Source organism: Eublepharis macularius, chromosome 2 (genome assembly GCF_028583425.1).
Source record: "Eublepharis macularius isolate TG4126 chromosome 2, MPM_Emac_v1.0, whole genome shotgun sequence".
In the NCBI taxonomy this organism is placed as follows: Eukaryota; Metazoa; Chordata; class Lepidosauria; order Squamata; family Eublepharidae; genus Eublepharis; species Eublepharis macularius.
The window spans coordinates 228,974,232-228,990,743 of record NC_072791.1 but is presented as its reverse complement, the minus strand read 5'-3'; the positions used below and the strand labels follow the sequence as shown (position 1 = coordinate 228,990,743).

Here is a 16,512-nt window from a genome sequence, read left to right as displayed (position 1 = left end):
CATGCATTTCATTTCTCTATATACCTGAAGTGAGATGATTCTTCTGTGGCAATCTAACAAACCGAGAGACGAAACGGCCTTGTCCTGTCAGACTACTGGTCCAGGCTGGGAGCAGCTGTCCAGCCTATCAGGCAAAGATGTTGTCTACAGTCTTGACACCCAGAGTCCTTTTAAACTGGAGACGGCCAGTATGGAACCAGAGAGCCCCCACATGCAAAGCACGTTCTCTATCACAGAGTTGCGACAGATTTTCCTGGCTTTTTTTTTTTTTTTGCATCCCTGCTGTGCATGTTGACCTTTGCACAGACCACCTGGGTGGAAGAATCCAAGTAGGACTTTATCATTCAGCTGAGTCCACTGTACGGCAGCCTCTGACACCACTGATCTTTTTAGCAAAAACGTGTCCAAGTTCACCAGAGCTCACTACAGGATGGAACATGTGACGTGTTCTGTTTCCCCATGTTTCCCACTGTGGGGCAACTGCATGATGGAAGAAAACATCAACTCAGGGTTCTTGGGACTGGGAGACAGGAGGACAGAGAGAGAGAGGGATGAGGGAGAGAGAGCTCTTTGTCCTTCTGCTTTATTGTAGAGATGCAGTGCAATTAAGCCACAGAGAGCCTCCTCTTCTCCTCTACATGAGAGAGTTACCAGCAGCCAAAGGGAAAAAGAATATCTCACAATCTTTCCAGGCCTTCAGTTAAGCTGCCAACTGAGCCAAGTGGCTGGCAGCCATTGGCACGGCCAAGCTGGTTCACAATTGACAGTGCATTACCCTGATGACAGTTCCAAGAAGCTGCGGCTGAGTGCGGAGACAAAGAGCCTAGCAAAATGATTGCTTCATGTCTATAATCTTGGGTATGTGCATTTAGGACCCTTATAATACACCCCAACATTTCCAAACCACACCCCTTTAATACTTCCTATTTTGGCTTTGGAGGCAATTTTGCTCTTTTCTTGCATAAGTAATGGGAGCATCATTGTTTAGCGGATCAGATTGTGCAGATTGAGAGGCAACCTGTGTAAACACAAGCACAGCTGTTCTAGGGTCAGGCTGTACCCATTCAGCGCAATATCCAGTCCCCAATGATGATCAGTTTTTGAAGTTTGAACTGCACAGGGGACTTACTCCACTCCCAGCACTCAGAACTTGATGGCATCAAGGAGGCCCTAAATATGAACACAGCTGCTCTGCACATCCTAACGCTGACAGTTGTTCCGGATTGAAAGGTACAGGCCACAATGCAGGACCTGCGTACACAGCATCTTGCACATGTACTGGCAGTTACACAAACGGATGCAGGAGATTTAATCTGCAGCTGGGGTTCTCCCTTTGCATGCATTGTTCCCCACTGATGAAGTTCAACCTATATTAGGTTGGGAAGTCAACGGACTGACAGGATCCATAAGCCAGAATGGTGAGACAACCCTGAAGACAAAGCAGAAGTGGACGGGGAAGTGAAAACAACCCTGGAACAAACTAAGCTGAGTGGCTGGTTTATTTATGTCATTTATAGTCCACCTTTCTTACTGAGACAGAAGGCAGATTACGCAGTGTGAGATCACCACTGACGGCATCAAGGACAGCTCTCAGGCATTACCACTGCCCATGAAAAATGCGAGGCCAGAGGCCCCCAAGGCACCGAGAGTGTTGCTGGGCTTGACCTGGCTTCTTTCTAGCCACCAGTGGCCCACCGAGAAATTTCCCTGTAAGTTAAATGGCCAGACTGGCCCTGAGACAAAAGTCCTTTCCCCACATGAGTGACTGACTCACAGGTCCACACAGTTAAGCAGACCATAATGCGCCATGGTCAGAAGACAAATAGGTGCGCCGCTGAGTAGTGCCTGCAGAACCAACCGCAAAGCCAGTTTGGTGTAATGGTTAAGAGAGGCAGGACTCTACTCTGGAGAGCCGGGTTTGATTCCCCGCTCCTCTGCTTGAAGCCAGCTGGGTGACCTTGGGTCAGTCGCAGCTCTCTCAGAGCTCTCTCAGCCCCGCCCACCTCACAGGGTGATTGTTCTGGGGACAATAACAACATACTTTGTAAACCGCTCTGAGTGGGCATTAAGTTGTCCTGAAGGGCGGTATATAAATCAAATGCTATTATAATTATTAAAGATACTTCCTGTGGATCCAGATGGGAGTTATATCCCTTGATCAGCTTTTAAGCACATCACAGCAGGTCTAAGCTTCCTTCGTATTTGAGTTCCAGATTTCACTTGAAGCCTTCACTTCATTTCTTATTGTGCTCTGTGACTCAGACAAGAATTTCAACACCAGAAAGCCTGCAGGCAATATCTTAAAGTATTATCGTTGTGCTTTTCCCTTAAACATCTGGACCACTTTTGCAGATTGCAGATCCTTGTCGGAGACGGCAAACTTGGAAATGTCTTCTTGCAAGATGCATCTCCAAAAATGTTTTAAAAAGTACTTCCGAATATCACCTCTGCTAGATGTCAACTATGATTTTGGGAATCCTAGGAAGGTTCATGTGGGATGTGCGTATAACTTAAGTCATTGTGATGATGATACTTGTCCAAGGAATCAAGACGTGGGATCAAGAAACACAACCAAACGCCACTCTTGCCACTCCTCCATGCTGCGTGACTAGGTGCACAGCTTTCTCTGCCTTCCACTTGAGGGGTCCAAAATCGGATTTATTGTTGGCATTTTTGGCCACAGAAAGAAAATATGGTGGCAAAGCACCCCTCTAAACCACTAACGACTCCCTAGATTGCCCAACTGGGCATGTGAAATGAGAACCAGTTCCAAAACAAATGGAAACAATGGGGGGGGTCTTGTTTGGGGTGCCTACAGACAGTGATTTTGCTACACACCAGCTCCAGATAATATGGTAAAATTCTCCTTATCATTTGGCAAGACAAGCTAGCCAGGTAATCAACTGCTTAAAAGCATCCCTTGACAAATGGAGCCCTGCATCTAACTTAACACATCACACTGAATTTCACACTGGCTGTTATGATGTAAACATGGCTACATTAGTAACGTTTAACCAAATCCAACACTGCAAAAAGAAAAAGCCCAGTATATTTCCAGTTGCTTATCACAATGGTCTCAACCCTTCAAATGAGGAAACTGAAACTAAATCCAGATAAGATAGAGGTGATGCTAGTTGGAAAGATGCCTGGCATTAAATGGGGCAGTTCTGCCCATTACTGATTGGGTGCAATTTTCACTGAAGGACTCAATTAAAAGCTTGGGAGTCATCTTTGCTCCAGGTCTTTTGTTAGAAAAGAATATAGCAAAAACACTTTCTTCCAGTTGCAGTTTTGACAAAATTTAACTCAATTTCTACAGACAACTGGTCCAGCTATGCTGATCTATTATGGTAACTTCAGGGCATGTTAGTTTTAACTGCTCTGGCTTACCTGTTTAATGGCACGTTTTAATTCTTTCGGTAGATGGTTATTAGTACTTGTTAGGGAAGTGCTGCAGTATTAGTTGCTGTTACTTCTCTTGTGTTCTGACTGTGTAACCCCTATGAGGTTAAATTGGTTTAGCCCAGTGGTGGGGCCAGAAGGTAGAGGCAGGCTGCTGAGGAGGAGGAGGCTGGTTGCTGGGGAGCTTAATAAATTACACGTTCTTATCACCTTGAATAAGGTGATCAAATGTTGTATGTAAACAATATGATTTAAAGTGGTGTTTGTGTATTGTGTTTGGTTGGTGTTACTGGGATTGACAGAAGCCTGGGATACAGAGTTGCTTCAAATTACTGAAAGAGGACTCACCACTTCGTGAAATGTTGAACTGTTTTACCTTTTCAAAAACATTGTTGATTTGAAGTTTTCTGTCTGGTTGCACTTATGAGTTAGTTTTTAAAAAGTTGTATGTTATTAATTGTTTACAGTTTAAAAGAAAAAAAAACTTTCTTAAAATTGTGTGAAAGTTGCTTCCTAAGCCCATAGAACCCATGAAAAGAGAAGTTATAAAAGTGGCGCCCAACTAGCGTGGGGGCTTGGAAGTAAACTTGCAAACAGATTGCTGAAATGGATGTGTGCAAAAAGCTGGGGTTTGACATACATAGGACTATTCTGTTAAGTGATATAGATTCTACTGATGTAAATGCAGAGGTTAAAAATGCTGTAGAACTGTTTGGTGCAATTGCTAAAATGCAAAGGCTGAAGGGGCAAGACAATGAAATGTTACTGTGTGAATCCCAGACTCCCAGTGCTGTTTGGAGAATAGGGAGGGAATGCTGGAAGCACAAATTGCATGGAAAGTGGGAGGTAATTCCTGCAGATGTATAAGTTACAGCATTGCTTAGCAAAGAAGCAAATGATATGATACAGGAAAGGAATACTAAGTGGAAGTTATAGGAAGGAAAGAACTCCAACTGCAACCTCTACTCCTGCTGTAAATCTTTGCCCTGATTTGCAACAGCAATTGTTAATCAGGTTGTTGCAGGCTGAAAGTGAAACCAAGAGTGTACCAGCAGACCTAAGAGTGCAGCTAAAGACTTTTTCAGGAGTTACACCCAAACCTATTGGAGAGAGAGATTATTCTGTTTGGAGAGCACATGCAAGAGAGTTATTAGAAGATGAAAAAATTCCTTCAAATAAAAAAAAGGAGAAAAATTATAGAGAGTTTGGTTCCACCAGCCTTGCATGTAGCTTTAAGAGCAGGAAAAAAAGCTACTTCAGAAGAATGTTTAGCAATACAAGAAACTGCATATGGCAGTATTGTTCCTGTTTCTGAACTGAAAGCAAAGTTTTATGGAACTTACCAGCATACCAAAGAAGCCCCTTCAGAGTATTTAAATTGTTTACATGCTCCAGCAATGCAAATTTTAGAAGAACGGGGAATAACAGAGGAGGAGTTTAACTTGTATGTACAACAGCAGTTCTTTAGAGGGTGCTGGCATGAAGCACTGTTAACTGCTCTTAGAATAAAAATAATAGGTGCTGGTAATAAGCCAAACGGTGCCCAGTATGGAGAGTTCCTTTATGCTGTGAGATCTTTGCAGAGTGAAATTCTTGATAAACAGGAAAGAAAACTTAACAGGAAATACATGAAAGGGAAGGATTTTTAAGTAAATGCAAGGGGCTGATTGAAAAAATGCCAGAGAAAGCTCCAAAGAGCTATGATGACAGAGAAATAAATTGGAAAGCCAAATACTTTGAATCTGAAAGAGAGATGGCTAAGCTGAAGTTAACTGTTCAGCAAGCAAATGAATTTAAGAATTCAAACCCACCTTTACCCCAAAGGTATGGGGAAGAACAATCATTAGCACCTAGGAGGAATAACCAAGCATTATGGTGCTTTAATTGAGGATTGAAAGGACATTTTAAACATGATTGTGTCAATCAGCCTAATCCAACATTAGTACATAAAATGTTAATGAGAACCGCAGAGACCCAAGAGCAAACTGGTTTACAGGAAACAACTGAGAGCAAAACAGTTAGTCAGTGGGCATCCAGAAAGGAGATTTTGGCCCTGGGCTAAAAAGAATTCAAGATTTAGTAGGACCTGCAAGTAATGATTATGTGTATCTGGATGGGGTAAAATGTGCATGTTTAATAGACACTGGTTCACAAGTGACCTGTGTATGTGAAACCTTTTATAAAACTTAATTATCTCATTGAAAGTTGCAACCTATTGTGAATATACTAGAAATAGCTGGAGGACACACAGTGCCTTATTTGGGATTCATAGTCTTGGAATTGCAGTTCCCATATGACGTGAAAGAGGTGGAGGATAAATTTGAGATTTTAGCACTTGTGTGTCCAGATCAGCACATGAATCAAGAAGTCTCAGCTATTGTTGGAACAAATGTATTTAAGTGCATCACGGATGCCGATACTAATCAAGATGGATCTAGTTCTTTGAATAGGATGGGCTGGCCACACCACTGGAAGGAAGCTTGCAGATATCACCTGGAGAGTCAGAGGGAAAAAGTGGAAGCTGAAAATGGGAATGAAATACGAATGCAGCGGGGAAGACCTGTCAGCGTTCCAGCTGGAGGATCTTGCACAGGTACAGATGTCAGGACAGAGACTGGGGACTACAGTTCTTTTGGAAGATCCAGAAGTTATTGTTGGGCCAGGAGGGTTGTAACAATAGAAAGGGAACACCCCAACTGGGTCAAAAAGTTTTTTTTCTTTTTCAAAGCAACAAATGCTCACTCTTTATGCAACGTATTTCATAAATAACAATTTAAAGACACGACTCCAGATAACTGAAGCAAGGTAAATAATTAAAGCCCATTCTTTTTTCAAAGCAACAAATGCTCACTCTTTATACAATGTAATTGTATAAAGCTTTTTGACCCAGTTGGGGTGTCCCCTTTCTATTGTTACAGTTTAACTACTGGGTTTGCCTTATTTGTTATACCATGGGTCAGGAGGGTTGGCTATCTTCCCACAAATAGTGAAGCTCACTGTAACTAACATGAGAATAGGGATGCACATTAAGAACTTGGCACAAAGGGATATTGTGTTGAATCCTCACACTGTAGTTGCAAAGGCTTGTGAGATAGAATGGGCGAAAGCCTTGTCCGTGCCTGTTTTGCCCACTGCAAATACAAAAGAAAATCAATTACCTATTTAAAATTTTGATGCTTCACCATTGAGTGCATCAGAACAAAGGAGGATTTTTCATCTTATAGCAAGAGAAGCTTTAGGAGTTTTTGCAGCACATGACTTAGACCTTGGCAGAGTCTTGGGTGTGACTCACAGGAATGATCTAACCAGTGATGTGCCCTTCAGAGAAAGAAGTAGGCAAGTTTCACCTGCAGATTTTGAGGATTTACAGCAACATTTGTGGGAGCTAGCTGCTTTAGGTGTAATTGAAGAAACTAGTAGCCCATATGCGTCTCCCATAGTACTTCTGAGAAAAAAGACTGGCGCTCTTAGGATGATGGTGGATTACAGGAAGCTAAATAATTTGATGCCTATCCTTTGCCTAGAATAGAAGAGACTTTTGTGCTACTTGCAGGTTCTAAATGGTTTTCTGTTCTGGATCTAAAGAGTGGTTATTATCAAGTGCCAGTGGAACCTGCAGATCGCCAGAAGACAGCTTTCACCACTCCATTTAGGAACTGGCAATTTAAAATGATGCCCCAAGGATTGACAAATGCCCTAGTGACTTTTCAATGAATGATGGAGCATGTGATGCATGGTTTAAATTTAAGAGAAACAGTTGCCTTCTTGGACGATTTAATCATATTCTCAGCTACTAAATTAGAGCATGAGGAACGTCTTCTAAAAGTACGGAAAAGACTTCAGAGATATGGATTAAAGTTGGCTCCTTCTAAATGCAAGTTATTCCAACTCTCTGTGAAATACCTTGGCCATCTGCATCAGGTATAAAGCCAGACAAAGAAAAAAACAGATGCTATTACTACCTGGCCAGTGCCTACACCATTAGAGAGCTTAGGTTTCTTGGGTTTGCTGGATATTATAGGAGGTTTGTACAAGGATATTCAGTTATAGCGAAGCCATTAAACTCACTTCTAGTAGATAGTCCTAAAGGGAGTAGGAATAGTGGAAATCAGTCTCTGAAACACAAATGGGACACTTGTTGTCAAGAGGCTTTTGAAACTCTGAAGCTGAAGCTGACCACAGCACCAGTACTGGGTTTTGCTAACTGGAAACTATCATATATATTGCACACTGGTGCTAGTACTACTGGCTTAGGAGCAGCCTTGTACCAAATTCAGAATGGCAGTCTCCGTGTCATTGCTTATGCAAGCCGAAGCTTGAGTCGCAGTGAATGTAATTATCCAGTGCACAAATTGGAATTCCTGGCATTGAAATGGGCAGTCTGTGATAAGTTTCATGATTTCCTCTGTGGAACAGAATTTAAAGTGATGACAGATTAACAGTCCACTAACTTATGTATTAACTTCAGCTAAACTAGATGCTGCAGGGCAGAGGTGGTTGTCAGCATTATCCCTGTACTATTTTGAAATTGTTTATAGATCTGGAAAAGCTAATGTGGATGCTGATTTCCTCTCTAGGAGGCAGGATGATGCTCCTACAGAAGATGAAGAAGGTGCCAGACAAATTGAAAGAATTGCTAAAATGCTTTCAAAAAGTCAACAGGATCCCAAATCTTAGAATTCATGGAAAGTTGATACTTGCAAGGCAGTCGTTCACGTGCATATAGCAATCCCTGGGTCTTCTGGGGACAGCAGCCCTATTGAATTGTTACCTTCCTCAGATAATAGTGTTCCAACAGAATTTGAAAATCAAGGGTGTCAAGTTGAACTTTTTCAAGATACTTGTCCTCCTGATTGAAAAAAGCTGCAGAGAAAAGATAAGTATATAGCCAGAATAATAAAATATTTGGAACAAAACCACAGACCCACCTCAGATGAAGAAAAGAAGGAAGAGTACGAAACTAGACTGTGTCTGAGAGAGTGGCCTAGACTTTTCTTGCAGGATGAAGTTCTTTATCGGAAGGTACAGCGAAAAGGAGTTGATATGGAGCAACTAGTGATACCGTATACCCATCGAAAAAGGGCCCTAGAAGGCATTCATGATGAAATGGGTCACTTTGAAGTAGAACGAACATTGGATTTGGCCCGAGATAGATTCTTCTGGCCCAGGATGACACAGGCAATAGAACAGAAATGCTGCAACTGTGAACGCTGCATAAAGAGAAAGGCCAGAGTGGAAAGGGCTGCTGAATTAATCAATATAAAAGCTTATGCTCCCTTAGAATTAATTTGTATAGACTTTGACTCTTGAACCAGATACAACAGGCATTAAAAATATTCTAGTAGTTACTGATCATTTCACCAAATATGCTGAAGCATATCCCACTAGAAATCAGAGAGCAAGAACTGTTGCTACAACTCTTTGGGAAATTTTTATAAGTCATGGATTTCCCAGGAGATTCCACAGTGACCGAGGCCCAAGTTTTGAATCAGAACTTGTTGTGGAACTAAGTAAAATTGTTGGGACAAAGTCACATACTATGCCATATCACCCTAGAGGAAACCCAGTTGAAAGGTTCAATTGTACCCTTTTGGATATGTTGGGGACCTTGGAGTCCCGTAAGAAAAGTAACTGGAGAAAGTATATAAAACCTCTGCTTCATGCTTATAACTGTACTAAGAATGATACTACAGGAGAATCCCCCTACTTCCTAATGTTTGAAAGCCAACCATTACTACCTATTGATCTATGTTTTAGAATAAACCCAAAGGGACAAACTGAGATAACGGATCAGGAATATGTCAAAGACTTAAAACGTAGACTACGTTATGCATATGATTTGGCTACCCATGAGTCAGAAAAGCATCATCAAGTCAACAAAAGAAGATGGGATGCTAAAGTGGTGAGGTCTACTATTGAACCAGGAGACAGAGTGTAAGTGTGTAACTTAAGTTCCCGTGGAACACAAAAATTGGCTGATAGATGGGAACCTGATATACACATAGTTGTAAATCAAATGGATGACAATCTTCCTGTTTACCAGGTCCAACCTGAAGATGGTAAGGGTCCCATTCGAACTCTACACCTAGATGTGCTGAGGCCGTGTGGACTTATTGCCCCTTCTGAAGAAGTGTCTGATGTGCAGATTCAAGAGGATCCTATCAGCAGCAGGATTAGGCAGAGGATGAGGAAGAATGCTCAGGAGAACCGATACCTCTTTCAGCTCACAACCCTTTAGCAGGGGAGTTCACTCCAAGTTCATTGCAGAAGCAAGTTACTGTGCCTCCAAGTGAGACAGTGGTGGAAGGAACAACAGAAATTGTGCCCCAGGAGTCTCTTACAGCAAGCGCAGCCCACACTGAAGAACTGTTTGCAGACCCAGAGCAATTCAATGCAGTGCCTCCTAGGCCTCAAAGGGTTAGAATCAAACCTGCTAAGTTAAATGACTATGTCCTGAATTTTTCAGCAGTCTCAAGAAACTTCAGTTTTAAACCAGTAACAATCTACTGTGCTCTAATATTCTGTTAACTTTATAAGCTTAATTTTGAAAAAAAATGCTGCTGAGATGACAGCAAGTTAGCAGGGAGAATGTAACCCCTGTGAGGTTAATTGGTTTAGCCAAGTGGGGTGGAGCCAGAAGGTAGAGGCTGGCTGCTGGGGAGCTTAATAAATTACATGCTCTTATCACCTTGAATAAGGTGATCAAATGTTGTATGTAAACAATATGATTTAAAGTGGTGTTTGTGTATTGTGTTTGGTTGGTGTTACTGGGATTGTATTATTTTTGAAGGGCTGTAATTCCGCAACATGAAGACAGAAGCCTGGGATACAGAGTTGCTTCAAATTATTGAAAGAGGACTCACCACTTCGTGAAATGTTGAATTGTTTTACCTTTTTAAAAACATTGTTGATTTGAAGTTTTCTGTCTGGTTGCACTTATGAGTTAGTTAAAAAAAAGTTGTATGTTATTAATTGTTAACAGTTTAAAAGAAAAAAATTATTAAAGTTTAAAAGAAAAAAAAATCTTTTTTAAAATTGTGTGAAAGTCACATGGGTTTTCATAGAACCCATGAAAAGAGAAGTTAACAACTGCATCTAGAGAAATGTTGTCTATATAAACACCTTAAGTGAATGAATGAACACATTAAAAAGAAAACCCACAGCACAATTTATTTCACACTCCTGCCCCTCACTTAAAGAACCTTCTGGAAACCTAAAAGGTGCTCTCACAAACTCACTGGTAGCCTCCTTTGCTGAAATGATTATGTATTTAATAACTTTTCCACACACTCAATCTACATTGCTGTTTAAATTGACACACTGTAACTGGACAGGATAAACACAACGCCACCAAAAATGCTTCACATTCATCAGGCACTTCAGAACAGTTTAAGTGATGTGCATGTAAATTTTGTAATTAACAGGCAAACCAGAATCAGATACTGTAGCGTGAAATGGGTTTGAAAACTGTGCATGTACGTTGTAAGATGCATCTGACAAAGAGAGCTGTGGTTCTCGAAAACTTATGATGTAATAAAGTTGGTTAGTCTTAAAGGTCCTACTGGACTCTTTACTATTTAACCACATAATTGTGGTCTTTGCTGCACTTCCAGAGGCTATGGTGTTACAAAGATGAAAATCTTTGTAACTTAGTCCTGATAACCCAGGAAACGGTCAGGTTCTGAGGCCCTGCTTGGGTCACCCCCACCTTCTGAGGTTAGATGGGTAGCAACCTGAGGAAGGGCCTTCTAGCATAGCACCAAAGTTGGGGAATTCTCTCCCCAGGAATATTTGTTTTCCACCTCTACCACTGCCTTCTGCCACCAGGTGAAGTCATTTTGTTTATCAAATTTATACCCCACTCTTCCCACGAACAGGCTCAGGGTGGCTAACAACAAAGGAGTTCCCCCTCAGTGATCCTTCCTTCTTGCCCTAGGTTTTAATTGCTGGGGCTGTATTTTACTGTTGAATTTAAAGAGGTTTAATAATATTTTTACATGTTCTGATTTTAATTTTAGCTGTCTTGCCTAGTTCATAGATACAGAGGAGTTAGCTGGGTTAGTCTGTACTATCAAAATGGTAAAGAGTCCAGTAGCACCTTTAAGACTAACTTTGTTGTAGCATAAGCTTTTGAGAACCACAGCTCTCTTCATCAGATGCATCATCAGCTTTTGAGAACCACAACTCTCTTCATCAGATGCATCGTCAGCTTTTGAGAACCACAGCTCTCTTCATCAGATGCATTGTCAGACTGACGATGCATCTGACGAAAGCTGGTGATGCATCTGGCGAGGAGAGCTGTGGCTCTCAAAAGCTTATGCTACAATAAAGTTGGTTAGTCTTAAAGGTGCTACTGGACTCTTTACTATTTGGCTAGTTCACTTATTTTAAGACAGTTTTTTTTTATTTTAGTGTGTGTGTGGATGACCTCTATCTCTGGGAACTCTCTTTTATAACTATTGTAACGGTTTCAGTGTGGTACTATCATCAAAGACAATGTGTTTTACAATAAAATTCAGGAAACTGACTCAGCAGGTCTTTGGGCAGCAGCAAAAAATAGCGCCGCATTCGTGGAATTTTTGTCATCCTTCGATGGGAAGCTGCGAAGAACGGAAACTAGTCATCAGCAAAAACATTATTTTGAGGAAAATTCTGAGTAAAGATAAAAGGTAGGGACTAGTCAACTGAAAGAAAGTGTGGTATATTGCTTCCAGTGTTAAACTAAATCTGGGAGAACCAGGTTTGGATTCCCACTCTACCATGAAAGAGAGGAGAACAACGTAAGCTGTTTTGGGTCCCTACTGGGAAGAAAGACAGGGTATACATCAAGGTGGCTTGCAGGATTACACTGAGTAGAGTCAAGATAAAGGACAAAAAGGTCTGAAAAGTGTGATGTCGATGAGAATGGGTGGAAATGGCAACGTAAAATCAACACCATTTAACAGCATTGTAGTCTCAGAGGGATAAGGGAAGATACCTAAGCGTTGGCTCCCTGCTAGAGCTGCCTGAAGGAGGTAGCCGGAGAAATCATTTCTGGCCTCCTTCCAACCCTTCTGTGGGTTGTGCTACAACTGGGTGCCTGCTTCCTGCCCAGTCCCTGCTTCTTGCAAAGCAGGGAGACTCACAACAGAGCCAGGGAGCTGTCCAGCCAGTCAAAATCTCTTCCTGGCCCCGTATGCCACCAGTGTGTGAAAACTCTGTAAAGGGTGATCTAACCCTTGCCCTGGCAGGGCTCCCAGGCAGGCTCAACAATAGCAGAAGTGTCTCGGAAAACAGCTGAAAAAGTATCTTTCAACCATGTCCACCACATTTTAGAATGCATGTCTCACGCCATCCTCGCATAAAAAAATAGAGAGTGCATTATATTCTCTCTTGTTCTACCCAGCTGGGACATTTGCATTATAAATATACAGCAACTTAGCAGAAACCCTCTGGATATACCAGGGTTATAACAGCCTCATGAACAGAACTCATGAAAAACTGGGGGGGGGGGGGGTATGGAGTCAACTAATCATTTTCTTGCTTCCATAAGCCATAAAGACTTTTTAAAAATACCACTAATAAGAAAAAAAGGATCCAAACACATTTTTTAAAGATGGAAACAAGGGTGCACTGAAGCAATTTGGAAGACTACATTTCTTTTGATCATAGGACTATAGGTATTATATTTCAGTGGTTTCATTTTTTTAAGTCCACTGTCTTGATTAATCCAGAGATATTACAATATGAGATACACAGGGCTATTGTATTGTAAAGATAAAATGAGAAGAATCCAGCCCTCTCTTCCATATGCTCATAGACTTGGAGTGAGCCAAAGACCAACTCCTCCGGCTGAGAGGATCACAGAACCTCAAGCTCTTTTCATTGCCTGCCCCATGCACAAAGAACAAGACATGCCTTACAAGAAGAGCTTTCTGTGCCCCAAAGAACAGAATTTAGCTGGCACCAAGAAGTAGACAAAGGTAACTTCCCTGACAAAGCTTCTCTTGTCAAGTGACCTAGGATGATTTTGTCAGGTTCTGCTAAGGGTGCCACCCGGTAAGACGCTGGCCTGCCTGACTCCCGCCTTAAAGGACCTTCAGGGATGTCAAGTTCTGCCCAGGGCACCGACCTGTGAGATGCCGGCCTGCCCGCCCTCCGCCTTAAAGGACCTTCAGGGAATATGTGGAATCCCGCTCTGTGGAAGGAGGGGGGGTATACCTCTCCCTCACACCCTCTCAGTCCATTCGCAGGTCCTCTCAACCTGGCCTTGTCCCGGCAGCCTTTCATGACAGCTGCCCCCATCCAGCTGTCGGCCTTCCTTCTCCTCGTCTTCTCTCCTCCATCTCCTCTCCGGCACTCACACTCTCTCCTACACTCCTACACAACCCACCACGGCCTGTGGGTGGACTTCCTTATATCCTGCCCCTCATTCCAGGCTCTACCTGCCAGGCCACACCCCTCTTTTGCCTCCTAGCATTGGCCTAGGCTACCTCAAGCAGTTGCAACTGGGATAGCTAGTTTGGCTGCGTTGGACAGCTACAGCTGTGCTCTCTTGGCTGGCTGTCAAGCTTCCTCTACTCTGAGCTTCCAGCAGCCTCAGCTGGTCTCTATTACTCCCTTCCTCCCTGTTTGCAGCTTGGAGCGTGGCCTTAAGCTGCTTCTGCTGTCCTGCTGGTAAGGTAGCTGTCTGGCTGGCTGCCTTTATTTCCTGTGCCTTCTCCCTCTGCCCTGGCCCCCTCCTGACTGTCCTTACTTCCCCTGGCAGGGCTCTTAGCCTCCCACTGGATGGTGGGGCTGGCTGGCTTCCACCTGCTCCTTCTGACCCTCTGGGGCTTGGGTGCTGCTTTCTCTACCTTGGGTGCTGGCAGGTCCTGGCCCTGGGGGTCTGTTGGGGTGGCTAGGCAGCTGCCTGCCGGCTGTCTCCTGTCCCCTTTTCCTGGCAAGTCTGGGAGCTGAGCCACAGACTCTGGACAGATTTTACGTGTATCTAACATGTTAGGGTATTATTATTATTATTATTATTATTATTATTAACGACGACGACGACGACAATGACGATAATAATAATACTCCGCCCTCCCCACGAACAGGCTCAGGGTAGATTACAACATACAAATAAAAATAAAAATACATTGATAAAACAGTAACATTGAATAATCATAAAAATCAGATTCAGCGGCGTAAAAACAAGCCCTACACCAAGTTCCTAGTATCCCAGGATGGGATTCCCCTCACCCTTCCCTGCAGTCCATAAGGAGAAGAGAGGGGTGGAGACGTGAGTTGGTGTGTGATTAGTCACCATTCCTACATGGGGCACATGATCCATATTGCCCCCCACTAGTAGGAGACAGGCAGGGAGGCAAATTGGTGGATCTGAATACTGGCATCAACCAAATGCCTGGCAGAACAGGCCCGCCGAAAGGACACAAGGTCTTGGCAGGCCCGAGTATCCTCCAACAGAGAGTTCCACCAGGTTGGGGCCAGGACCGAAATTATCCTGGTCCTGGTCGAGGCCAGTCAAGCCTTCCTAGGGCCAGGGACCACCAGTAGATGTTTACCTGCTGATCTAAGCACTCTCCAGGGTACATATGGGGAGAGGTGGTCCCTCATAATTCTGAGAAACTAACCAAAAGTGAGGGAACGGTGGGTCATTCAGTCAACAAACTTCCCTTTTTCTTGACAGACTCATGCAACAGTTCCAACCAGTAACCAAGCCACATAATTGTTACCCTGGGACTTCAGCTCAGAACACAACAAGTCCATAAAATAAACAGCAAATAAAAAGAGCACGTTTGACGAATGTGACTGAAACATCCAACACAAGTACCTGTGTGAGTCCTTTGGTGGGCTTTTAAGTGTGAGCTCTTTGTATAAACCTTCCGGCACCCATTAAATTGACAGCGATGAACCCTCTTCTTGTTTTCAGGGGATGCGTCAGTCCCTGCCCCTCCTTGCTCACTATCGCTGAGTGCACACTTGGTTGTGCTAGCTGGTGCCACTACACCAACCTTGACGGAGCTGAGAGCAGTTTTCTTTGCCACTAATTTCAGAGTGACTGTGCTATCTACAGGGGAGACAGTCTGCGAAGTCTTTACAAGATGGCGGCTAAGCTCAGGCGAGGACGGAGGCGTTAGTGAGGTCACTGCGTTGAGTTGGGCCTGATTAACGGCAGTATAGCCCTCAGTGGAGGAACTGGTCGGCTGTAAACTGAGGCAAGTCTCAGACAGAAGCTTGTCCCGTGAGAGGATAACGTCCATGTTGGCATTTCTGTCACACGTACTGATATCTAATGGTAACAAGAGGGGATCCAGCCGCTGGATATCATCTTCTCTGCCTTGAGCAGAGGAGGTATGAAGAAAGCACTCCAAATCATCTCCAAAGTTCTCCGAGATCTTCCTGGGCTCTGTCTGAAGATAGCGTTCCAGCTCAAGGCATGTCTGAAGAGGAAGAAGGAGAAAGAAACCACCATTAGACCATCAAACCCAGAAGTAGGTGCCACTCAAAGTGAACCATGGCTATTGCCCATTCATCAATCTGTGGGGATAACACATGGTCAGGTTAACAATTATCCATAAAGGAATAATCTATGACACAAAGACAAGGGCACAGTCCGAGCGGTTCACGCCTTGAAAACCTCTCTCTCTCTCTCTCTCTCTCTCTCTCTCTCTCTCTCTCTCTCTCTCTCTCTCTCTCTCTCATACACACACCCAAAGACAGAATGTGTGTAGAAGGCCCAGGAGAAAAAGAAGCTCCTTGCTATTGTCAAGCAACCTAAATGAATACCCTTTGTCACTAAATTCTGAGTCAACATCTGCTTTAGGAACATCGCCAAAGGAGAAATTCCCTTCTCCCAGTACTTCCTCTGGCCCAAATAGGGTAGCCAAGTCCAGGTTGGGAAATTCCTGGATATTTGGGGGGGTGGAACCTGGAAAAGGTGGGGTTTGGGGAGAGAAGGGGCCTCAGTAGGGTATAATGCCATAGAGCCCACCCTCCAAAGCAGCCATTTTCTTCAGGGGAACTGATCTCTGTCACCTGGAGATCCCTAGTAATTTCAGGAGATCTCCTGCCACCACCTGGAGGCTGGCAACCCTAGGCCCAAACAACATCCAAATGAAAAAGACAAAATTG

The 16,512-nt window shown here is 43.3% G+C and overlaps 1 protein-coding gene across 1 annotated transcript in view; it reads right to left on the bottom strand.

The window, feature by feature from the left end:
* Nucleotides 1-16,512, bottom strand: part of KLF7 (KLF transcription factor 7) — a 137,046-nt gene that overhangs the window by 46,180 nt on the left and 74,354 nt on the right. Inside the window, exon 2 of the mRNA XM_054971001.1 lies at nucleotides 15,212-15,821. Within this exon, the coding sequence (XP_054826976.1) occupies nucleotides 15,212-15,821 (610 nt within the window). The remainder of the gene's footprint in view (nucleotides 1-15,211; nucleotides 15,822-16,512) is intronic.